This window comes from Poecile atricapillus, chromosome 2 (genome assembly GCF_030490865.1).
Source record: "Poecile atricapillus isolate bPoeAtr1 chromosome 2, bPoeAtr1.hap1, whole genome shotgun sequence".
NCBI classification, from domain to species: domain Eukaryota; kingdom Metazoa; phylum Chordata; class Aves; order Passeriformes; family Paridae; genus Poecile; species Poecile atricapillus.
The window spans coordinates 55,033,232-55,059,669 of NC_081250.1; the positions used below are offsets into that span (position 1 = coordinate 55,033,232).

At 36.7% G+C, this 26,438-nt stretch overlaps 1 protein-coding gene across 7 annotated transcripts in view; it reads left to right on the forward strand.

Moving 5' to 3' along the window:
* Positions 1 to 26,438, forward strand: part of GOLGA4 (golgin A4) — a 79,973-nt gene that overhangs the window by 28,433 nt on the left and 25,102 nt on the right. For 6 of the 7 annotated variants that reach the window (XM_058830392.1, XM_058830387.1, XM_058830389.1 and 3 more), the window contains 11 exons: positions 5,029 to 5,094; positions 6,249 to 6,563; positions 8,599 to 8,646; positions 9,035 to 9,091; positions 12,662 to 12,760; positions 13,310 to 13,448; positions 16,108 to 16,295; positions 17,253 to 17,336; positions 18,135 to 18,282; positions 24,382 to 24,560; positions 25,884 to 26,015. In XM_058830392.1, coding sequence (XP_058686375.1) covers positions 5,029 to 5,094; positions 6,249 to 6,563; positions 8,599 to 8,646; positions 9,035 to 9,091; positions 12,662 to 12,760; positions 13,310 to 13,448; positions 16,108 to 16,295; positions 17,253 to 17,336; positions 18,135 to 18,282; positions 24,382 to 24,560; positions 25,884 to 26,015 — 1,455 coding nt within the window. The remainder of the gene's footprint in view (positions 1 to 5,028; positions 5,095 to 6,248; positions 6,564 to 8,598; positions 8,647 to 9,034; positions 9,092 to 12,661; positions 12,761 to 13,309; positions 13,449 to 16,107; positions 16,296 to 17,252; positions 17,337 to 18,134; positions 18,283 to 24,381; positions 24,561 to 25,883; positions 26,016 to 26,438) is intronic. The other variant, XM_058830391.1, reaches the window with a different exon arrangement.

Below are 26,438 nucleotides of genomic sequence, written 5' to 3' on the forward strand. Positions count from 1 at the left end.
GCTCATGGTTTAAAATAACTAGTCACTGGAAGCTGTAACAGGATCAAAATTTAATAAGCAGGACATAGCACAGCACACCATATTGTGTTGGACTTGTCTCTCTTAGGCTAAGCAAGATTGGACAGAAGCAGTGATTAAAATTGTGGTCCCTGGAAAGTGTATTCTGACAATATTCCAGGTCCAGGAATTGTTGCTTAAAGATTCACTGCAAATTTAAGTAAGCTTTTTTAGTTCTACTACACAACAGGATTATCTTGAAAAAAATTAATTTCAAATAACCTGTTTGTGTGAGTGCTCCAATGTTGTCTTTATATGATCTTTTAGTGTGTACTTTAGTGGCATATTTACATGTAAGACTGCATACATGCAAATAATCGTAATATAACAGTTATTGTTAATGTGTTACCAGTGTGTATTACTAATAAGTTACTTGTAAAACTCATTTTGTATTCTGAACTTTTTGAAAATTCTAGAGCAGTACTCACAATAAGAATTGAGAGGGGGAGAAAATGATAGGAAAGTTTATAGAGAATAGGATGACTGGTTTAAAAAATGTATATTAAAGAAACACCGACATTATATATCTTTACAAAACCTAGGTACACTAAAAATACAGGAGAGGTGAGTTTCACCAACACACATAAATGTATATTAATTCTGCTAAAACAGAACAATATTTTAACTGTATACGTGATCTGAGAGTGAACAGCATAGAGAAGTGACTGTGGATTTTTTTTGGCATAGAAGAAGTTAGTATAAAGTCTTTCATAAGTAAACTGCAAAAGTTTTATTCCATGAAGAAACAGTTCAAAATATTATTTGGCACGGGGTTTTTTTGAAAGAAAAAGGAAAATAAGGGAAGAAAACAAGTATTAAGCTCTCCTTACTTTCTCCCTTCATAAATTGCTCAGTTTTGGAATACTTGAGGAAGTATTGCTATTAAAAGCAGTAAAATGTTTTTAAATACAGACATTTAACCTTTCACTTCTCAAGCTTGCTAATCTATTTATACCTTTGAGAAATAAGTATGATTTTGCATTTCAGAAATAGGGAAGTAAGGTGGCACGAATGTTACTGGAACACTCTAATGTGCTCCAGTTGAAACTGAGCTCTGATTTATACGTATTCGTAATAAAAAGCAACGTTTTTGTTAGAGATTGTAAGTATAGTTGTCTTTGGAAAGAGATACAGATATTATGTTCTATGAGTTTGTAGAGGAAAAACTTCCAGTTGTCTCCAGAAACCCTGATGTAACTGCTGGTTTTAAGACTTTCAGAATGGCTGCTTGTGCTCTGTGAGTCTGATTTTGCTGAAAGCTCTCTTCAGGCTTATGAAAGGCAAGGGCTTTTAAGCTTTTCAAAGCCTCTTGGATCTATACTTATATATAGCAACTTCCATTCATGCTTACCCTTCAGTGTGTGGATACCCAAATGCAATCCTTTGCCCTAGAGCACAGTGACATTGACTTGAAGCAGCCTATGGTGGTCCATTTTTTATATGAAGGATTACTGGTGTATCCCTTTTATTATTTATGCCAATAGAAAGTGTAACCCCAAATACAGGTTCTTCTTTTGTTCCTATAGATTGTATACAAAGATGCCTTGATTAGGCAACTTTTAGAAGTGGCAGCACTAGTTTAGTTTTGAAATTACATTTTTAAGGATCTTTATGGGTCCTTAAATGGCAGCTTTTAAGCATCTTCACAGAAAGGAACAGCGTCCATGCGTTTTATATTCATTAAAACCTTACTACATGTAATAAATTGACTTAATATTGGGTTTTAAAATAGATGTTAAATATTAAATTATTCTTACAAATTACATGTGCAAACCCTCCATAGTTTCCTTTAACTATTTTTTATTTTTATTTGAATACATGATTTTTGAAAAAAGTGTGTGTATTTCATTTTTAAGTCACAGAATCACAGAATTAAGTAGGATGGAAAAGACCTCTGAGATCATCAAGCCCAACCTATGATCTAACACCATCTTGCCAACTAGAACATGGCACTAAGTGCCACATCCAGTATTTTCTTAAGTACCTCCAAAGATGGAAACACCACCACCTCTCAGTGCAGCCCATTCTAATGCCCAATCAATCCTTTTGTGAAGTCTTGGTAAAGTGTTTGTCTTCCTCTGTTGTCAGTCCTATAGTAGCACAGCAGGTGCTTTGTAAATTATAAAGCAGGAGCTAATTTTTGATTTGGTTTATCTTATTATTAACTTTTCCCGTTATGAGAAAAAATAAGAACGAGTAATGGAGCCAGGAATACGGTGTAGAAGTGGTTTAGTTTAAAACCTGTAAAAACTGTTAATCCACTAGGAACAAATCCTATACTGCCACAGTATAGTGTTCTGAAGCAGAATGCGGATTTTGTTCAAGCCACATGAAGCACAGCTTACAAATCCAGACTTCTTGTATGGCTCATTTTGTTTTGTCTGTATATGGGTAACTGCTCAGTTCTCTGCTTTTCTTAACTATCTGGATTTCTCTTTGTTCTTTGGTATTTCTGTACTACCTCAAATTTGCCCCATGTCAGATCTTTTTGAAGCCTTTTTACAGCAAATCATTCCTCTGCCACATTAATGTTTAGGTATGCTTATTGGCATATCTAGAATAGAAGCTGTGCGTGTGATTATGTAGGAGATATATATATACAAGGGTGACTATGATTGAGATTTCAGTTCTATGTACACCTTAGATTTGCAGCTTGCATGTAACTGTCAGGATAGAGCTTGATTAAAAGTTAAGAGTTACACTGCTCTTAGGTGAATATACCCATCTTTTGTTTGATATGCCTCAGTGTTTCACTTCTCTGGAAAAAATCCATGTCCAAGATGGTTTCTAGCATATTCTGCTAATTTAGTTGGACTGGAATTATACAGCAGAAAACCATCTGGATTTGTGTAAATTAGAATCATAGAATATCTATGAGTTGGAAGGGACCCACAGGATTGACCCAAGTCCAACTCCTGTCCCTTCACAGCACAGCCTGAAAAAATCACACCATATTCCTGACAGTGCTGTCCAATCACTTCTTGAACTAAGAGAGGCTTGGTGCTGTGACCACTTATCTGGGAGCTTGTTCCAGTGCCCAGCCACCCTCTGGGTAAAGAACCTTATTCTAATATCCGACATAATCTTCCCTGACATAACTTCATGCCATTCCCTCAGGTCCTGTCACTGATCACCACAGCTCCTGCTCTTCCACATCCACTCATGAGGAAGATGTAAACTGCTATGAGGTCTCCCCTCTGTCTCCTCCAGGATGAGCAAGCCAAGTGACCTCAACTACTCCTTGTACAGCTTCGCTTCAAGGCCCCATATCATCTTTGTAGCCCTTCCTTGAATGCTCTCTAATAGTTTTGTATCTTTGTCATATTGTGGCACCCAAAACTGCTCCCAGCACTCAAGGTGAGGCCGCACCAGTGCAGAGCAGAGGGGACAGTCCCCTCCCTTGTCCAGCTGGCGATGCTGTGCCTGATGCACCCCAGGACATGGGTGGCCCTCCTGGCTGTGGGGGCACTGCTGACTTATGTCCAGCTTGCCATCAACCAGGACCCCCAGGTCCCTTTCCATAGTGCTGCTCCTACAGTGTCTTGTTTCCCGCTCTATCCATACAATCCAGGGTTGCCTCATCCCAGGTGCAGAATTTGGCACTTGTCTTGTTGAACTTCCTATGCTTGCTGATTACTCAGCCCTCCAGTTTGCTGAGGACCCCTCTTCCAGGGCCTCTATGCCTTCAAAAGAGTCAACAATAATTTAGTATCATTGTCAAACTTAGCATACCTTCAGGTCCTGCATTCAAGTAATTTATGAAGATGAGGAGCACAGCGCCGAGGATGGAGTCCTGTGGAACCCCATTAGTGACAGGACACCAGTTTGGTGTCACCCCATTCACTGTAACCCTTTAAACCCAACCTATGAGCCAGCTGCTCACGCACTGCATGATGTATTTATCCACTGTATGCTGAAAATTTTGTCTAGAAGTATCCTGTGAGAGACATTATCAAAAGCTTTACTGAAATCCAAAAAGATTACAAGTGGCTTCCCTTGGTCAGCTCAGTGGGTGACCTTGTAATAAAAGGAAATCAGATTTGGCAAGCAGGAGTGTCCCGTCATGAACTCATTACTGGTTATGACCAAGGATTGCTCTGTCTTGCAGTTGTTTTTCTATAATTCCCGGAAAATCATCTTCATGATTTTTCCAGTCAATGAAGTGAGACTAAGAGACTTGTAGTTTCCAGGGTCATCCTTCTTGAAAATTAGGACTGGATTAGAAAACACCTGAACACAGGACACAGGAAAAGCAGGATAGACAGGCTAGAAACAGAAATCTCTAAACTGTTAAAAAAAAAAAACCAAACAAATTTTAAAAAATCCCCAAAACCCAAACCGAATACACCAAATAACTCAAGACTATTGTTTTTTGTTGTATTGGTTTTATTGTTTTGGGTGAGGTTTTTTTAATGTGTGTGTGTTTCGTTTTCCTTTCTTTGGGAATGCAAAAGTTTTGTGTAAGATGTATTTTCTGAAAATCTAATTTTCTTCCCATGCTTGCTGGAGTTTTAAACAGTTTGTTACCAGCACTTCTTTTCCAGGTAGTTTCTGCCCCCGCAGTCCACCAAAACACAGAAAGATAGTGTTACAGCCATACTCATAATGGCTGTAAATACTAGTCGTCAGTTAGGTTTTTCCTGCTATAATTTTGTCTTTTTGGTGTGTCTTTGATTTGTCCATAAATGTTATATAAATAATCATTTTGAATTACGTAATTGGAGATGTCCGTATTTGCAGATATTTCATACTAATCCATGCACACATAGCTGCTTTGTAGTTCTGCATATTGCAGCAATCTGTTTTGAATTTAACAAACTAGTTTGTTTGCATGAAGACATTTTAATAAGCTTTCTAAAGAAAGTACTAAAAACACAGGCAAAGAAAAAAGCACAGATGCTGTTTCTAGCAATCATTGAATTACAGTCCTTGTGCTCTATTTCTTATAACGGTTGTTTTTACCTCCTATAGAACTTGAATAAACAACCACTTCCTGGATCTGCAGAAAACAATGGAAGTGAATCTGTCTCTCCACAGGTATGTGGAGGGCATGGGGGGATTTGTTTCCTCCTTCACTGCTTCGTTGTCTTTGTGTTAAATTGGCTTAAGTGCCCAGTATGTATCTTCATGCTGAAGCAGGAATGATAAGTACTTGCCTGTCAGGATGCTCAGATATTTTGTTTGTATGTGATCCCATTAGCTGGTATTAAGTATTGTCGATGATGTGTGGAGCTTTTTTTTTCCTAAGGACTGTCTAGCAGACTGCCAGCATTGAGATGCATCTTGCTGCACAGCCATCATAGGATACAGAGCATTAAACTCACTTTAAAAAGAGAGGGCCTATTGCATGAAAGGTACCTTCTAGCTGAAGGAAAATAACTGATAAGTTAAAAATATTGTCACTAGTGATAAAGATATAGGTAATTATTTATTTTTTTTTAAATATGGCTCAGGGAAACATTTAGCTTGCTGAAATGGGATTAGCAGTGGCTTCTGGCATGTGCCTCCCAATATTTGATTGTAGAGGCAACGTCATGCAGTAATGCTTTTACATCACTTCTGTAGCACCAGCAGCATAGGTTACCACAGCACAGAATCTTTTGGTATAGAATGAAGTCCTATAGCTGCATAAATTAATAATTTTGTTTTATGTGAAAATCATGAAGCCATTTAAAATAAAAATAAGAAAAGGACTGTTCAAGATGGCTTGCTAGAACCAACTATCATAAAGGACTTATACTATTAATTTGTTCCCTTCATCATAAGAAGGTATCTGTGTCTGTGAGATAAATACAATCTTCTGTGTAATACATCAAGAACTGAATCAGTTATACTTTTCAAGTTTGAGACAGTCGTAAATAACTGTGTATATTACACAGTCTTCACTTTTTAGAGGGTTTACATAGAAATGCATTCTTCTAAAATTTTAAATCAGAGCTGTAGTTTATTAGATTTAGTTGTTATCTGAAATTGCACACATCTGGTAGTTGCATGCTCAATTTTTCTGCGCAAGGAGATAATTCTTCTAAGGTAGTGGCAGCTATTTGGTGTCATGCATATGTTAGGTAACACTAGTTTCTTTGTACAGCTCAGGTCTCTTTCCTGGACTTTAGTGTGTCTGCCTGCCTAAAAGCAGGCAAGAAATACTTACTTTCTATAAATAAATAATTATTTTCTTTGAATTTTTGCAGCAAAGTGACAGTCAGTCTTTTGCCCAGAGGCTTCAACTTCGAGTTCCCTCCATGGAGTCTTTGTTTCGAAGCCCAGTAAAAGAGACCTTATTTCGCTCTTCTTCTAAAGAATCCTTAGTACGGAGTTCTTCAAGAGACTCACTGAATCGACTAGACTCGGAAGCCCTCAGTCCCACCTTTGATTCACCTTCTGACATTGAAAGTGAAACAGAAGAGCCTCCGGGAAATATGGACAACTTCAGCAAAGAGCAGTTGCTGCAGCGTCTGCGTAGAATGGAGCGCAGTTTGGGCAACTATAGGGGAAAATACTCAGAGGTAGGCAATGTGACTGGTGTAGTTAGGCAGAAAGGGGAAAGAAATTAGGCTAAGAGATTCTGCAGCAAAGGACAATCTTTTTGTTTTTGTATTTGGAGCAAATGTTTCAACTTAAAACTTAACATGGGAAAATGAAATTATTCTAAGTCTAGTTATTTTTGACCTAGATAGGTCAAATGTTTTTCTGGTAATAAAATATGGAAATCTTTTTTTCTCTTGTTTGTAAATAATATCCCTATGTCAGCAGTAGAGGTTAATTAATGGTTACTCACACAGAGCAGGCCTATTAAGATTTCAGCTGAAAGCATCTAGCAGGGGGTAGTGTTCACGACAGAGATGAGCATGACTTGTACTCCTGTGACAGAAAATTTATTTTTTTTTCTGCAACTTGTTCTTGAAATGCACAGTGTATATTCTGTCCATGTGCAATGGGCAAGCATTTTGTTTTCAATAAACAGGTTCTATTCTTCGTAATTTCCAGGTATCCCTGGGAGGAATTACCTCAAGCATCTTATTTTTTTTGTATTTTATTTAAAACCAGTTATATAAGTAGTTTCACTACTCGTTTTCCAAATTATTGGGGAAAGTAAAGCTGTCTAACTGGTGGTGGTGTTTTGGTATTGGCTTTTTTAATTAGTTTTGTGGTTTTGTTTGGGTTTTTAAATTGTTTTTTGAAGTGTGAGTGTGTTGTATTTAAAACTGGATGTTTATACTGTTTTTCACAGTTCTTTTAATGTTTGCTGCCCTCAAATACAAAAATTCCTGTGCAAACTTTTGTTGAAATCTGTGGAATCTAAAATATGTATACAGTGACTGCAGTATTCAGCATATGCCTGATAAAGCAGTTGTCTTGCAGTAATTTTTCCTTCCGTCGCAGCTAGTGTAAAAAGTATTTTTTTTAGATTTACGTAAATAGTAGTTGCTTAAATGAAAATCCTTCAGTTTGTGGGTTTGTTTTAGTGCTTTTCTGGTTGTTTGGTTTTTTTTTTTATTAGTGTAATCTGTCCACGAACTCCTACCTTTCTCTGTCAAAATGGCTTGGATTTTTTTCCTGGTTTTGTGGGTTTCTTTAGTTCAATTGAAAAGAATTGTTTTTTGGAGCTTGGAAGAAACTTGTTTCAATGTATAATGAGTAATTAAAGCAGAAATATTTTTTTCCTCTTAAAATAGAATGCAAAGTTAGCAACTCAAAAATATGGTAAAGGAAACCACCCATAGCAGTTTTGATTTTCTTGTATGGGCAAAATAAATATGACTTTGAAATTAAAAGTAATTTTGAATTCTGAAAATGTTTAGTTTGTTTTCAGTAAGAATTTGAAGATATATTTTGACTTACTGATTTCTGGTTTCAGTGTTCTAGATTTGTTTTTCTTAAATTTCTCATCAATTTGGAAACAGAATGTTCTAATTCTGAGTGCCGTTATGCTACTTCAACATAATGCCTGTTGGCAGTTGTAATCAAATATTTAAGTAAATAAGTTGGGTAGTTACTCCTTTCGTTAGCTTACAATGAGAAATTAAATATTGTCCACTTTCAATCTGTCTTTGCTGAATATATATGCAAAGCATACGGGATGAGAACATTACACCGTTTTTTGTTAAATTTAGAAATGTATTTTTTAATGCATGCTCTTTGTAAAATTATTTTTGCTTAATCTCCCTGGGACATGTACTCTTACAGGTGGTCACCCCTGTGGGGTAGCTGTCTGGGATGTAACTTTCTGACACCCTTGGGTTTGACCCGCTGTGCTGAAGGATTGTATGTGGCATGCCATCTCAGGGAAGGGAAAATTGTGTATGAATGCTGAGTAGCATCATTGTTTTGTCATGTAGACTTGTATTTTTTTACATATTGGAGATATTTTATAGATAGAAAAAGAAAACATTAAGAAAATTTAAGTACATTTCTATCAAAAGAGCGTTCTCAAGTGGAGCGAAGAGTTTGAGAATGCAGGTACTGATACAACTAAGGAAATTATTTTGGTGGCTATACACAGATGTATTATCATTTTTATATCCAATTTGTGTATTTTAGCTAGTGTCTGCTTATCAAGTTATCCAGCGGGAAAAGAAGAAGCTACAGGTGAGCATTACTTTTCATCCTCTCTTACCTGCATGCTTTTTTGAATCCTAAAATGTGTAGTGACAATACAGATTTAATTTTCAGTGTGTTGTGTATATGTAACAGAAGATGATTTCTTAGCTGGGATTTCTAAGGAAGCCAAGGTAAAATTAATTTGTCAACGTAGCTGTGAAGTATTGTACTCCAGCCTTTTTTGTTGCATCACCTGACTTCAGGTGATAGACTGTTAAATTGCCAACCCACAGTTGGCAGTTTATGACAATACTTGCACATTAAGTGTGATTTTAAAGAGAAACAAATCATTACATCTGTGGAGTTTTTAAATTTGTTTATCCATTTTAAAATTACATTTAATACACCTGATCTTTATTCTACCTTTTTTCTTAAGAGCATTCTGAGTCAAAGCCAGGATAAAGCACTTCGCAGAATTGGAGAGCTGAGAGAGGTAATTTCATTTATTGATTGCATGTTTTCTTTATATCACATCTACATAGGATCTTTTTCTGCCTAGCTTTTGACTTTTTTGTTCACAAAATATTTTCTATTGCAGAGCAGGGTATTTTACTGCTTTTGGTTTTTTGTTTATATGGAGTTACTCCTCTGCCTTGCTTCCCATTCAGCAGTTTACTGCTATACTCTTAAGACAGAGCAATGCATCACCAACTGAACTACTTCTCTTGTTCATTGTGAAATAGGTAGAAGCATGTGTGGTTCTTGCAGTATTTTTGGGCCCAGCCATAGAAGTCCCTGTGCAATTTGTTGCTCTTTGATTACTGATGAATACTATTTCAGGCAAACACAAGTAATAGGCACATTTTCATGGGGATTTCAATGACTGTAAAAAAAAATTAGGATAATTAAAAAAAAAATTCCTCTTTATCTCAGTGGTAATACATTATTTTATGGATTTTAGTATAGTGTGGTTTCAATCATAAAATCAAGTAGGTTGTGTTATGACTTACCTCCTTAGGTTATAGTGAAATTAAAAGGAGAAGCTCTAGTGTGTTTGGTATTGATAATCAACACAATGGACTTAAAAAACATGCATAGATGACCAGGCAGAAGAGATTAAAAGGTCATGTTCAAAGATGCCATATTGTCGAACCCTGGTGAAGCACACTGTGAAGCTGAAGCCATTTTATTGCCTCAGGAGCAATAAACCAGGTGTGGAGATGGGTGTGCAAAGGCCTCTGTGCTCTTACATTGCTGGAGAGCTGGGTACCATTGGAGAGCAGGGTACTGTTTAGCCCAAAGTCGCAGACTTTGTCTTACGACTGCACGTGTACTTCTGGCATGGGCCATGCGGGGCAGCAGCACTGGCATGGAGGTTGTAGGAGCCATTAGACTATGGTGAGGTACCACCTTTGCCTGAAGGCAGACTCACTCCAGGCAGTTGGGTGTTTTGCTCACAGACAGGGAACAGGACCTGTCCCCTTCATAGTGAGGGATGGTGACTGTGAGTGTCTGGCCATGTGTGTACTCGAGACTCAAGCTCACCCACAAGGAGGTGACTTGTGGGTGACACACTGATCCCTGTCACTAGTCAGGCAGCCAGTCATTTCAAGGGATGTCACTGGCAAATCGCTGGGCACTCTTCAGCAATCCAGGGAGTAATTCAGGTAACCATGCTGTGAATTGTGTGTGCTAATGGGATAGCAGATTGGTTCACATCCATGCTGTTTCTGCCCCAGCAGCTGAGAAAAGTGGGTCAGTCAGTGCTGGGAGTACTGTGCTCATCTGAGCTGTAGCTTGTGTCTGGACCATCACCATGTCCTAAGCTAAACTGTCAATACACAGGAGAGAAAAATCTGTTGCATTACTGTCAGAATTGGCTTGCCAAGGTTGTGCATTTTCCAGATCACTACGAGGTCAAATGAAAAAGCTTTTTCTGTGTTAGGTATCTGCATGCTCCTGTAGGATTAGTTTTCCAGTTTATTACTACTTGTTAAAGTCAGGCATATGTGGAACAGAGTTAAATCTTTGGCGGATGACAAAAGGTTGGACATGTGCATTTTATTTTTCACTTCTGACATAGTTTTTGTGATTTATATATGTAGAGAAGTTATACATATATTTATACATTTGTGTATATATATTTCATATAGAATTTAATTTCATTCTTACCAATCTTGTAAATTTAAAGATTCCTTCAAATCTAATACTGAAATTCTTTTTCATTAATTGATACACTTCAAAAAGAGTTTTTATGATCTTTTGGAAGCCCAGGTTTTGCAGCATTAGGTAAAACAGACAACAAAGGAAAAATTACAAATAAAATGGTAAGTTTCCATTGTGGAAGCTAAAATGGTCCAAAGTAGTACATTGATGTAGTAATTTGTTATCAGAAATTAATTTTAATAATCCTTTTATTCATCATACAGTTCATTTTCCACATAAATATATTGAATCAGGCAAGTTTATTCCAAGAGGGCCATGTAAGGGTAAACTAACCCTCCTTTGAGGCTAAATTGACAGTGTGACACAGTCCCTAGAAATCAATGTGTTTTTGCTTACCTTAGTTTTCTCCTGTTAGGAATAATTCCTCAAAAGCGGTCTTGAAGCAGTCTTCAGTGTTCTCCTTCTCAGAAAAGGATCACGAGGGACTCTGAGATCCAAAGAGGACCATTTCTGTGTTGGTTTCAATAAATCTCTTTGACACTTGTTCTCACACTAGCCTGCTTTGCTTTGTTTCAAGGAAATTGCTTCTAAAGCTCAGAAGCACAGGACAGAAGTGTGATCAGTAATTGCTGAGAACATGAGACAGTGCAGTGTTAAGAAGTGGATATAGCTGGGAAGAGAGGAATGGTTTTTGCAGTGATGCTTTCCCTCACTGTTCTGCCTGTGCATGGCTGGGCAGGCTCAGCTCATACAGCTGTGGTTTCCAAAACTGGTATCAGTCTCATCTGTGGCAGGGCACTCACTGTTTGAGGTAAGGGATAGACAGAAAGACAGCATAAAAACAAGATTTAGAGTTGGAGGAAAGCAGTGCAGGAAGCATCTGTTTTGTCTCATTTGCTTTTTCATCCTACTTTCTCTTTCTGTAGTCCTCTGTCTTTGCCTGGCTAATGGAACTCATGTTTATAGGTGGTGATTGCTTTTATACAAGTAATAACAGTCATAGAAGCATTCTTTCCCTGGGGTAAATCCTGGGGAAGATATGTATAGATGAAATACATATATTAATAAAAAATATTAAAAAGTTTCTGAAAATATTTGCAGTGGATGCATGACATATATGTGGTTCTGGTTCTCTCAATAAGCAGTTAGATGTGAGTTAATTTAAGTACATTTATTTTCTATTAGAATGATAATTATTTAAAGAAATTTAAATGTTTAAACTTTAAAAGCATAGGAAGTAATTAGAAGAAAACTCCTTCAGGAAATATGTTAAAAAACTCTGTAGATCATACTAATGAATTTAGGAAATATCTACAAGTTTCTAAGAATGTTCAGCCAAACAATTGCATGTAAGTATCAAGTAAAGCCACATATTTAAATTATTTGGCATTCTCTGCCTTTCTCATTTGAGACATGTTTGTAGAAGAAAAAGACCAATTTTCTTCTCTTACACATAGCATTTGTCATTTTAGAATGGTGGCATATAGAATGAGCAAAATGAATTTTGCATTTCTGCTCTTTATGTTGACTTAATTTTGTAGCTAAATGAAGACTCTACCAAAGTGCAGTCTTCAGCTTCCAGGAGAAATGTGTACATGGAAGACAGTTTTTCAGGAGCAGGCTTGAAATGATCCCTATACAAACTTTTAGGAAAAGGAATCCTTGATAATTTTGCATCAAATCCAGACTGATGCCATTTTAATGCTGGTATTTTATATTATTGGATGTTCTTATTATATTGTGTGGAATGTTGTATAGTAAAAAAAATGTACACTTTACTGTTGTACTTTGGGATCCCAACTATGAAAGAGATATTATAGATATTATTTTGTAATATTTTCTTAAGTCTTTTTAGTTCACATTTCAGTATTCATTTGAGATGTGTTTATATTATCAGGAGCTTCAGATGGATCAGCAAGCTAAGAAACATCTCCAAGAGGAATTTGATGCTTCCCTAGAAGAAAAGGATCAACTTATTAGTGTCCTGCAAACTCAGGTATGATAGTTTACCCAGGAGATGTTGTTTAAAACTGTTCTTCCTACTTTTTCTTTTTAACTATATATAATGCATATCTATGTTTTATTATAATTGCTCTGAAGTTGTAAAGCTTCTTGTGAATTTAGGATTTTCTAGAAATTGTGTCTTTGTGGTACAGGATACTTCTGTAAAAATTTCATTGATTGATTGATTGATTGACATTGAATGATCACATTCAGTGATTGATTGATTTGCACGTAAATACCTTTGTGATGTTTTTGTTATCAAGATATCAACATTAGCAGATGCCTGACCTGAAATTGCTTTAGCAAAATTAATGTATTTTGTTTAATTGCTCTTTGTTTCTGTACCCATAGTTATTTTATTTTTGTTAATTGGAAGCATAATTTTGACTTTAAAAAAAATAATAAAAATTTTCAGACAGATTTTTTCCTTTTTCTACTTGCTAATATCAAAATTAATTTAACTCTTTCTAGTTTTGAAGACTAAAAAATTACCTGCTTAGAATCCTTGGGTTTTTTTTAACAAAAAGAACATTTTGTTTAGGTGTCATTGCTGAAACAGAGATTACAGAATGGTCAGATAAGCACTGAATTGCCTGATCAAAATGTCCAATCAGAACCACAAGTTCAAAGTCCAACGAAAGAAGCCAGTGCAGAAAATATTGTGGAACCAGGAGCAAATGGTAGGTATTGTGGCTTTTTCAGGGGACCTTACATTTTGGGGAATATACCTGCTGTTATTTATGATGGAGTAACAATATTTAGGGCAGACCATATCATAGTAAGGATATATTTTCTAGAAGAAGCTTCTGACAGCTAGAGGACAAGGGATAACCCTTTTAAGAAACTAAATTTTCATAAGAATTCAGATCTTGTATGTCTTTCCTTTGTCAATATTGATAATAACACTGTAATTATTGTTTTGTTGGTAGGTGTTCTTACTATCCAAACTCAATTAAGAGATTCTGTCCCCCATCAGTGAGGACCTATTCCAGGAGTTCAGAGACCAGATTAGTTGCCAGTCTCTGTCTTTTTGTTTGTGAATTTGGGATTTTTTTAATCTTGTTTTATCAGAAAAAAGGTAAAAACAAAGATCAATTTTGATATTTCTGCTATTGAATAATCTAAGTGTACCTCACATCCAGAGGTTGTTTTAATTAATGGGATTCTCAGTGTTGCATATATATTTGATTACTGAGCAAGGGACATTATAATGCTGATATATAATGAAAGTGGCTTTCATTGGTACCCTTCATAAAAGGTAGGGTTAAGACAGAGGTAAACATACATCTTGAAATTGTATTTGTTCAGCATCTGCTATGGTTTTTATATTGAAGGGATGATATGAAACGTTAGGCGAGAGATGTTCTTACCTAGTGCCATGGTTTTTGTACAGCTTAGGCAGTAATGAAAAATTGTGATTCAAGATGTTTTCTGTGCATGAGTCTGCCTCTGGACTGTAGTGTGCCAGGCATCCACCAAAGTGGCTCTCTCACTCTCCTCCACAGCTGGACAGAGGACAGAAAATTTAAAGAAGGGTTCATGAATTGAGATAAAGCCTGGGAGAGATCCCTCTCTAAACACCGTCACAACCAAAACAAGGTTGAATTAGAGATATGAAGTTAATTTATTACTAATAAAATCAGAGTAGGATAATGAGAAGTAAAATAAAACCTTAAAAACATCTTCCCCCCGCCCTTCTCTCCTACCTAGCTCTACCTCCTTTCCCAGAGGGGCAGTGAGACAGGGAATGGGGATTTATGGTCAGTTCGTCACTTGGGGGTTCATCCACTGTTCAGAGAGAGGAGTCCTTCCCCTGCTCCAGCATGGGGTCCCTCCCACTGGAGACATTCTCCATTTACTTCTCCAGCATGAGTCCTTCTCATGGGCAGCAACTCCCTGTGAAGTGCTGCAATGTGAGCCCATCCCAGAGGCAACAGTCCTCCCCTGCTGCAGTGTGGGTCACTCTTCCACGGCGTGCAGTTCTTCAAGGACAGGCTGCTCCAGAGTGGGCTTTTCTCTCCATGGGACTCTCATGGGGTCACAGCCTCCTTTCAGGCATCCACCTGCTCTGGTACAGGCTCTTCCATGGGCTGCAGGTGGATCTCTGCTTCCCCTTGGTCCTCCACGGGCTGCAGGGGTACAGCTCCTTCACCATGGTTACTACCACAGGCAACAGGGTAATCTCAGCTCCAGTGCCTGGAGAACTTCGTCCTTCTCCATGGACCTGCATGTCTGCAAAGTTGTTTCCCTCACATGTTCTCACTCTACTTTTCTTCGGCCGCAGTTACAACTGCACAATAACTTTTTTTTTTTTCTTTCTTCTTAGATTTTTTATCACAGAGGCATTACCCCCATTTCTAATTGGTCCAGCCGTGACCAGCAGCAAATCTGTCTTTGGAGTTTTGTCAGGGGTTGGTTCTGCCAGACATGAAGAAAGCTTCTGGCAGCTCCTTGCAGAAACCACCCCTGTAGCTCCCCTTCTGCTACTGAAGCTTGGCCATGCAAATCCAGTACAATGCCAAATACTCTAGCAGCCTGCAGAGCATCAGAGCAGAAGCACACAATAAAATACTACCAAATGTGCTAGTTAGACAGTGATTCAAACTTAAATGGAATAGGTTTGAATTATAGACATTAGAGAAAATTCTTTACTATGGGGGTGGGGAGGCACTGGAACAGGTTGCCCAGAGAAGTTGTGGCTGCCCGATCCTATGAATGTTAAAGGCCAGGCTGGATTGAGCTCTGAGAAACTTGTTCTGTTGTGAGGTGTCCCAGCCTATGGCAGAGATTTGGAACTAGATGATCTTTAAGATCCCTTCTAACCCAAAGCATTCTATTATTCTATGAGTACAACTCAGAAAGACACTAAGTATAACCTTTATCCTGCTGAATGTAGTATTGCTGACCTGGATATTTTAGAACAAATGCCATACCCAGCCTTGAGAAAGCAAGAATCTGTGTGTGTGTGTCACTTGAGAGGTGTGATTTGCTTTGCTTCACATTTTTTCCTACTTCTGCATATTCTGTTAGTAGCAGCAGGCACGTTTAGAAATCATGATGGCTTTTTAATTACATAAAAAACCTTGTTGATTAATAGGTTTGTTTTGAATCTGATAAAGTAACTGGGGTTTTGTAAGCTACCTTGGTGTGAAAGACTGTGTTTACTAGCCTGTGTATGTGTTGAATGTTTCTGGCACTTGCAGTAGGAACTAGGAAGTTTTGCAGACTTTGCACAACTTTTTTTAGTGACCTATGAGTCCATTGCATTGTGAATGATGAATGCAGATCTGCATTTTGGAAATGGCATGCATGTGGTAATGTTGGTATGCTGTCTCGTAGAGGGTAATGAAGATTCTGTTAAAACTCTGGAAACTCTTAATCAGAGGGTGAAGCGCCAAGAGAATTTGCTACAACGTTGTAAGGAGACTATTCGGTCACATAAGGAGTCCTGTGCCCAATTAACCAATGAGAAAGAGGCACTTCAAGAGCAGCTGGAAGAGAGACTTCAGGAACTGGAGAAAATGAAGGTATGGAAAATGCTCTTAGCTTTATGGTCGACCATGAAACTAAAGTAAAAACTCCAGGTTTTTTTTCCAAAATTTATTGATAGGGCAGACCATGAAACAAACTGTCCCTCTATTTTTTTGGAGAAAAAGGTACAAAACCCACCTGGAATTAATACACTCAGCAATTATTCTAGAGTGGTGAAGTAGGGTATGAAACCTTACTGTATAAATAACCATCAGATTGGTATCAGAAATAAGTCGTTGTGGGAAATTGGGGTGAGAAAAAGACTGTCTTAGCACAGAAGACAGAAGAAAGTGGAGCAGAGCTAAATCTTTAAGACATAGTGAATGAGGCAATAATTATGTAAATTAACAGAAAAAAAAGGAAGGCAAAACAGTGGAGATCAAAATATAGTGAACATAAGTGCAATCCCAAAGCTAATAAGTTAACGCTTTGCTCAATTTTCCTTTTAAGGAATGCTGAGTGTGGGGCATAAGTAAGGTGGCTAATAGTAGTGAAACCTGAAAATGTGCTAAGTATAGCTGTACTTAACTTTAGTTACAGAGATCAGATTTCCATCTCTGTCTTCATCTCTGAGCACTAGCCTGGTTTGAAAAAGCACTGAAAGACTTGAGTATTTTAATGACATCTTCTAGAGAAAGGCTAGTAACAGTCATTTATGTTGGATTGCTGAGATCCTCTTGTAATCCCAGATGCAGTTAACACAGCAGAAATTTCTTGTTTTTCTTTAGCAACACAGACCTCCATGTGTGGAGTCTCTAACAAAGCCTTCAGATCTCTGAATTATTACACAAGCCATAAGGCAGCCTACCTCTGGGAGACATGAAAGTAAATTAAAACTGCTCACTTCAGTTTCCCTCAATTGTGTTCTGTGTTCTTCCTCCAAGGCATAGTGCAGGGTAAGAGCCAAAGCTAAGCTGTTTGTCAACCAACTTGTGGTTGGGATCTTTTTTTAGGACCTTCACATGGCTGAGAAGACTAAACTGATTACGCAGCTACGTGATGCAAAGAATTTGATTGAACAGCTAGAACAAGACAAGGTAAACAAAGCTGTAGGTTTTGAGGAGGATTGCTTAAAACACAAAATATCTGGCTCTTGGTATTAGAAGCTGGTTTTAATGGTCTGATGGTTTCATCTATGTTTTAATAAACAAGTAATTTAAGCTACTTAAGAATTTTATTGTATATATACCATAAGATATATGTCTGTTAGGTTATACTTAATACTGCCATGTGATATTATTTAGAATGAAGCAGATATACTGAATACGCTCCTTGTTGACAACTCTAAAACAAACAAAAAACCCCAAATACAAATGAAGATGAGATACAATTAAATTAATTAAAAAATAACCAGTAAAGTAACTGTACTTTTGATAGACAATAAGGAGTTTCTCAGTTTTTAGCTCCTTAAAAGTGTTTTTTAATCACTGTCTTGTTATCTGGAGTATCTTCTGGTGGTGTGACTGACATTGTATGATGTATTTTCAAAAGAGAAGTACAGACTCTACAACGCTTTTAGTTTTGGTTTTGTTTCCAGAATATATGTTTCAAAGGAAAGTGGCTGTACTAGAAGAGGAAGTTTTTGCATGGACCATGTTTGCTGGAGTTCTTTTCACCACTAGACAAATTTTGGATACTCTTAAAAATAATCCCTATTCTTATCTTCTTTTTTTTAGCATTTTCTGTTTTCTGACATAGAAAGATCCCATGATCTCTGGTCTCATAATAACAGGCTACAGTTTATTCCTGACAAGGATTGTGCCCTGGCTTGAAATTGTTTCAGGTATATGTCTTATTTATTTGCTAGCTTTTTATCACAAGGGCCTTTTCCATAGGGCATGGTAATTGCGGAGACAAAGCGGCAAATGCATGAAACATTGGAAATGAAGGAGGAGGAGATAGCCCAACTGCGTGCTCGAATCAAACAAATTACTACAAAAGGCGAGGAATTAAAAGAACAGAAAGAAAAATCTGAAAGAGCTGGTAAGAATATACATAGATTATTTGCTTTCACATTTGTGCATCAGAAAGCTTCAGTGTGGCATTTTTCAACAGTTGCTGTTTGGATTGGATATTAAGAGATGCTCTTTTTTCTATTGCTCTACACATCACCTGTGCTGCCATCATGACTAACTTGACTTCTGGGCAGCAGCTTTTGACTGATTTGTCTATTACCAATAAAACTGAATTTAGGAAGGAAACTTCTGAAAGGCAACTGTAATTCCCTGTTTATAGGAGAAAAGATTGATGGAGTCTTCTTCTGGTGTAACTTAAGAAAAGAAACTTGAAACTACCTATAAATCATCATTATAATGCCACGAGGAGTTCACATAGAAAACGTAGTGGGCGTGTGTAAGAGTTTGTGGAGAAGTAAAAATGTTAGAACCATAGTAAGCATTTCTTTCAGTTATTTTAATGGAAGCATTTCTGATTTAGGTGAAACAGCAGTGACAATTCCTTTGCTTCAGGCTTGTAGCAGAGGAACATTCATGTAACTGTTACATGATATAGTTTGCCTTTTATGGAAATTAGGTAACATTATGTGCCCTTGGAGTTCTCCTTTTGCGTGAAATGAAGTTAAACCATTCTTTTTTAAGCAGTGAAAATGTTTTGTACTACATCAGAATTCTTTTAGAATAATTTGTTCTCATGGGCATGTAAAGAGGCTCACTCTTTTGGCAGAAGCTCAGGTATTACTTTGAATAAAATATTCTACATGTTTTCTTTCTCTAAAAAGCAATGACAAGTTCAAACAATACAGGTCATAGTGGTTTATTTTAAGTCTATATAGATTTAGATTAGAACTTTCAATTTTAAAGATTAATTTGGATAGATCATTCTGTTGTGATGCGGAAAAGCAGCTAGAGCATCCGTCTTGTGAAGATAACAAACATTTTGATTAGATGCCTTCTTCTCCTATCACTTCAAGGTTGCATGTTTCTTTTTAGTTCTGGAAATTCATATTTCAGAAGTCTGTCAGTCATGCTAAAGTTGTATTTTGTTTGGTATTGGGAGACTAGGAAGCTCTTCATGATTAAAAAAAGAAGGTGAAGAACCTTTTAATACTTCTGTAGATATGAAGTTATTGTCATAGTTGTTTGCAATAGTGTTTTTTGGGGCAGGAGAAACAATTCTGAATTATTAATGTACTATCTACACACATTTATTAATACAGTAATTTCTTCAAGTTTGCCTGGCCAGAAGCTGAAATCAGGTTAGAGATGATCCTACAGACAAATTGAAAACTTTCCGTTGTAATGAGAAGTAATTTAGTTTGAATGAATGTTGTGCTGAGTACACTACTTTCCTAGGTGAAGATTTGTGTGTTAAATGTGCTCTTTTTTAAATAAAAAATTTTAAGTACTTTGGTTGATTTTACAGTGCATAAGTATCAACTTTACCTTTGAGTGCATTTATTTATTATCTTTTAAGCATGCATATATGTGTTGTAACCCTTGGAAAATTAGTTAACACTGCTTTTAAGACAGATTGTAAGGTGATGTTTATTAGATTTTGCTACATCCTTGGCTTAATATGTTCCAAAAATATTGTAATCTACAATGTTAGTTGTAATCTACAATCTACAATTTAGTTCAATGTACAATGTTCAACTAAATTTGAGAAAACTGCTTTGCATACCAGGAGAGCCTGAAATTGCTTTTTAGGTTGCAACCTTGGAGTTGTAATGGTTTTATGAATTGGGCAATTTCATGTATTTGAGGTTAACATTTCAAGTTCTGGTGTTTGGATAGTTAATGTGATGTGACTTTCACAGAGCCACAGAATGGGTAAGGTTGGAATGGACCACAGTGTGTCTTCTGGTCCAGCCTCCCTGTTCTACTGGGGTCATCATAAACCACATGGCACAGAACTGCATCTAGACTGTTCAGTTCTAGACATCTTTTTCTGTATCATGGTTTAGTGAGAAGCTAAATTCATGGAATGAAGTAGAAATGTTGATTTAATTTACTTTATAGTAAAATAAGGACAAGGACAATACACTTGAAATTTACTTTTGTAGTGCTGCGTGGTGACTAAAAAGTGGTGTAGTTTTCTGTCAGCTTGCCTATTGTTACATCTCTGGCATTTTTCTTTGTAAATCAGGACTCTAGTGAATTGCTCCAGTGTTTGATTTATTGTGAATGCATTTTTGTGTAATGAAATAGTGAAAAGATATGTATGCTTGTTTTTTGTTGTGTTGTGTGAATTGTAACTTGGTCTCCCCAGTTGAAGTACTTTTTTTTTTGTAGTTAGAGGTACATTATGTTGAAATCTCACAGAGCATCTTGTTTTTGTGCATCCACACATGCCAATAAGTGACTCATGGTGCCTTTCCCAAGCCTTGTATGAACAGGACTGGGGTAAGGGCTCTGTTTTTTTTACATCACACATTGGGTGCTTGAACTGTGTTCTAAAAAGTAAATCCTGTGCTTCTCAGGCACTTCTACTTGAGGTAACTGCAACACATTTTTTTTTTTACTTCAACAGAGATCTTTTAAGTATTTGTAAATTTCCAGGTAAATTAAGTTTGTTTACCCTGAGATTACCTAGCATAAGTACTTTATGACTTCTCAGGATGCAGATTACTGACTTATTTATATTCTGTGAGCAAACAAAGTCTTCAGAAAGCAAATCCTATTTGTAGGCAGCATTTATTTTGCAAGCTTAGTTAACATATCCTTAGCACCTTTCTTCAGTGAAAAAAAAAAAAGGTGTGGACTGTACATTTAAAATCCCGCCTAGATGCACAAAGCTACAAGAATGATTTCAACCTTTTTTCAAAATTTGGACATGATGCCTGCTCTCAGCACTCAGAAATTGCACCTGTAACCCCTTTTTTGCCGGCTGCTTTACAAAGCTGGCTTGCTTCCTTCACAATTCTTGGCACTAGGAGGCACTGCTGGCAAAGAGAAAAGGTGTGCGGTGCCAGCAGAGGAAACGAGACGGCATTGCAGCGCACCTGGGTGTTCCTCTGGGTGGGAGGGGCAAGGCGAAGGGAACTGAGATTGGTATTTTGGAGTGGCCTAGGTAAAGCAGTCAACTCTTCAGCACGTTTTATAAAAAAAGGATTTGCAAACCTTGCACTCCTTAAACTGTGCTCAGACTCATTTTTTTGTGATTTACATACTGCACGGGAAAGTTTTGTCTGGCTTTGTCGCATGGATGAGGTTTTGCAGGACTCACCTGAGACTCTGTTGGTGTGCTTGTTTCTATTTCTGATTTCCTAATGTGCCTTTGTGAGACTTCATTCAACCAATACTTGGTTGAAAGATCTTCCCTGAACAAAGTTCTGCAGGCTGGAGAAGAATGCAGAGGCAGTGCCTTTACTCTATGCATTCAGAGTAGGTATATTTGAATAAAAACATGGACTTTATTTCATGTTTTGATACATTGTAGAATTAAAATCTCTCACAGATTAAAAGTAACAGTGATTCTGTCTGCTTGATGATAGTTTAGCCCTCTGCTGGTTTGAAACTTGGTTGTGTCCAGCTACACTAAACTACTTTGAATGAAAATATTCTGTTTTCCTGAAGGGCTAAATGTGCCTGAGATGCATATAATTTAACTTTTAGAGAGCTAACTGTGTTTCTGTGAAATATTGCTTCTATGTGCTTTCATAGCCTCTTGGCTTTTTAACCATCAGCTTTTGTCTAGTTTTTGTGTTAGCATCCTGCTTGTGATTATGGTGATGCAGCTTTTGTACTGCATGTTGCTCAGCAATTCCATATCAGTAGTCAATCCTGTTGTGAACCTGGATCTTCTCTTTGGCTGATCCGTGGGCTATGGCAAATGTATTCTCCATTGTATTCCTTTTGCAGAAGTAACAGGTTTCTCAAATGAAAACAATGTGCATGATGCTCAGAACAAGAATCAGAAAATGTATGTGGAAAAGTGAAATAACTTAATGTTCTACTTGCAGGCTTTAGTTTCAAGCTATACTGTGCAAAGGTCCATAGGGTGGGGTTGGTTTTGTTTTTGTGGGGTTTTTTAGTTTGTTTGGTTTTTTAAAAATTTTTGTTTGGTTGGTTTTTTGTTTGGTTTTGAAAGAAGGTGATGCTGTAATACTGAAGAACTTCACCAGTTTTGCTTGGCCTGCTTTTGTTAGGACTGAGATGAGCATCAGGGAAGTCATTACCATTCTCCAAACACAGTTCTGCAGGCTGTATTCATAATCAACTTGTGCCTGGTGTGACAGGGGGGGAGAACTTGAGTCCTGCAGAATGCAGATGTCAAATGCCTTGATAGGGTTGTGAAGATCTGTGCAAAATAAGGAGCTATAAGCCTTGTGCATGGTTGTATTACATTTTAGACTGTTTTCCTGCTTGAAATAATATCTAGTGATCTTAATTTTTTGTAATAGTTTTAGCATTTAAGCAGAACCAGGAGTGGATACATTGTTCTGCTTTGGTATTGCCTGAATCAATAACAGCCTCATTCTGCCTTAAAATGTGACTGTTGCTGTGAGTAGTCAGAAAAAGGCTTCCTCAAAAAAACTGAAGAAAATTCTGTAAAAGGTCAGAATTTGGGTGAATCCTGTTTTATGAAATTAAGTTACTTGAAAATGTATTTGCAGCACTGCATCAAAAGTATAGACTGTGTTTAAAATCTTGAGTTATCAATGTTATCAAAAGCTGTGGAATGGAAATTATTGCTCACTTCTCAAACACATGCCAGAATGTTATTAAAGATAATTTCAAAAAAGCAAAGATTGCAATAACTGCTGTGAATGCCTACTAACTAATGGTGAATAAAAAAACCTAGAGATATGTGAGTCTATTATAATTTTCTTTTGGGGGCAGAATTTATTGGAAGAAAGCTTAGCATGCCAAATAGCACTTCAAAAAATTATTTTTTTTTCTGTTTCCTTGCAAAATAGAGTCCAAATAGTCCAGGGTAAAATAGAATAATATACTTTTAGGGGGTTTGCTCTGATAAGTTGCAGTCTTGATATTGGTATTGTGATTTTGAATTTTACAGAGGTGTTTTGCCCTAATTCTGCTGTGCAAACATAACATATATAGAACAGTGTTCTGAGACTGAATTTTTCTAAGATGTGGCAGGGGTTTTCCACATTCATGATCCATTCAGGAAAAGAGATTTCCCTAATAATGATTGAACTCTAGTCTTGTGTAATTCTGTATAGATTCTGGCATCAGTTGTTGTGAGTTTTAGGGGTATTGAATAAAAAAACAAGCTCACAGTACTGGAACTTACTTGCTTTCTTTTTATATCTAAATTACTATCTGTGAAGTGAATAAAGCATGTTAGAATACTTCTCCTTAGCATGAGATGAAGCTATGGAATTATTGCTTCTGTTTTGTAAATTAAAATGTGTTTCAGTGGATTTGTGTATCCTGTGCAACAGTAAATAAATTTCAGTACTGCAGCTTGAATCTTCTTTTGAAACAACTTATAGCCATTCAAATTATTTGGGGGCAAATCTTAACTTTTAAATTTTTGTTATTTTTAAATTTTATTTCTGAAGTTAGAAGTGCCAGACAGTCTTCTTAACACTCGGCTACTACACTGGTAGAAGTGGACATTAAATGTAAATAGTGAGATAATGAAATTATCAAAGTCATCTCTGTGGACTCTATGAAACACAATTTAAAGAAATGATTCTCTAGGTTTTAGAGTTTAGGAGTTACTCTGAGGTATGTGAAGTGCCTGGTATTATACATCAGTGTTCTGTTCAGGAGAAACTCTGCATGACCCACTAATAACTGACTTGTATAGTAGTCACTCTTGTTTTGTTTCTGTCTGCTTGTTTTAGTGTGAATTACCTTCCTTTGTGCAGCTATTTTCCACTTCTTCAAAGTTTACTCAGCAGGTATAGGGAGCAGTGTTATAGTTCATTCATTAATATTGTTTATGCATATTATAGTGATTTTAGGCAAATAAATAGAAGCTACAGGATGTATCGGAAGAAATTCACATCTATTTGTCAGTTCTCTTTCCTTTCTAGAAAATGAACATGTGAATTCTTGATGAATTCCTAAGTTCATTTTTCTCTTTTTGTGAAATTCTTCTATCAAAATATATAGTTATTTCTCACTTATCATGTACATTTTTTCTTGGCAGCTTTTGAAGAGCTTGAGAAGGCTCTAAGTATTGCCCAAAAGACAGAGGAAGCTCGGAAAAAACTGCAGACAGAAATGGATGAAAAAATTAAAGCAGTAGAAAAGGCAAGTGAAGAAGAGAGAGTAAATCTTCAGCGGGAATTAACCAGAGTGAAACAAGAGGTGGTTGAGATTATGAAGGTAAAAACCTTATTGCAGTTAAGCCACTGTTGTGAAATACATCAGTATGGCAGAACTCTGTTATAAAGCTTTTGCTAATTAAGAAAACCTATAAAAATTATTTTCTGTGATTTAAAGATTTACTTAATGAAAAAGAGAAAGCTCCTCATAGATTTTTTTGCTTCAGCAATTTAAATCAGTTAATTAATGATAAATAGTATTACTCTTTGCTTTACAGTATTTAATTAAATTATTTATTAAAAGTACACTTGAGACATTAAACAGGGACAAGAAAAAGAGATTAATGGCAGGAAGCTCACACATCTCCACCAGGATCTTGGGTTTTAATCACTTTTAGCTTTTAATCATTATCCTAGCTGAGTATGTGTAAATATTTACATGTACAAATGTACATGTGTTTAAGAACTTGTTGCCATATTATTTGCCAGTTAAAAGTTTCTATAATTTGCTTCCTCTGGTGAATTTAGGTACAAATTGCTGGAGTACTTCACATGCCTTGCAAAGCTGTAAATTTGAACACCCTTGAGTTACAGTTCTTGTGTTGACATTCATAATAATATCAATTTTTCTAAGAGAATACACTGGTGCTTTAAGAGGACGACTGACGCGCTTTACCTTATTAAATGAAGCATGAATGTAGGTCATAGGTAACTGTCTACATAGAGTATCACCACTTGACTTCTCTGGCTTATGAGATAAGAATACTGGGAAAGCTATAAAAAAGTTCCTTTTCCAGTGTATTATCACGTTTTATCTGAATACACTACAATTGCCTTGGAAGAAGAGTCTTTAGAAAATATGGTGTTTCCTTTAGTACAACTATGAAAAACTTGAGAAGGAAGATGGATAACTTCAGGCTTCAAAATAAGAACTGTTAGGGCTTAATATTAAGCACTCCAAGTGCTCATAACTTATTCAAAGGGAGGAAATAGATGGTTCTGGTTTCTTCTGTCTGTTGCACTACTTCCTTATTTGTCGCCCTGAAAACTCAGCTTCTGAGCTTGCTGACATGGTTTTCTAAAGACTTTCCCAGGACAGTAACTGTAAACATAGATATGTGTACATTCTTTCTGTTACACTCTTGTGATGGGCATCTCTCATGGCCAGTGCAGTGGGAAAGTGTTACCCTGACCATCCAATCCCTGGCTGTGGTCAGAAGCCTATAAATCCTGGGGGGAAAAATAAACTTTCTCTCAGCACACCTCGACCTGTGTCCATGTGATCTATTTATCGTCAGCGGCAACACTTATTAAGAAAAAATAGAAAGTGTTTTGTTAGTTAATGTTTTGAAATGAGTTTTTTTTTTTTTACTTTGATTCACAGAAGTCTTCAGAGGAACGAGTTGCTGAACTAGAAAAAATCCATAAAAGAGAACTGGCTACCAAAGATCAGGAGCTAAATGAGAGATTGCAGGCTCAAGAAAAGGTACTCCAGGAGAAGATGAAGGCAGCTCTTGTAAGTAAACCTAAAATACAGAGAAAAACATTTCTCTAAATGTGAGTTGGGACTAGAAGTGTTGGGTTGCCACTGTTCCACAGTGAGAGTCCTTCTATGCTCAAAGATAGGAGTGCTCTCCAAAAGTCAAATAGCTCAGAGACTTCAGCATTATGAAAATAAAGCAGCTGCAATGATCCAGACTGAATGATGATAGCTTACCACTATTAGTGGTCCATATCAGCTTTGTCTTATAGAAACTATTTCTTTTTTTTTTTCATTATTTTTAGACTTGTTTTTTTAACATCTTCCTATGGATCATTAGCAATCAGCTCCAGCAACTAGAGTAAAAGTACAAAAAATGAGGCTGTTTGAAAGTGTTTGTATAGTTATGTCTGGTTGAACTGTGTTATGTGAACAGGGTTAACTAGTCCTAGTGTTCGA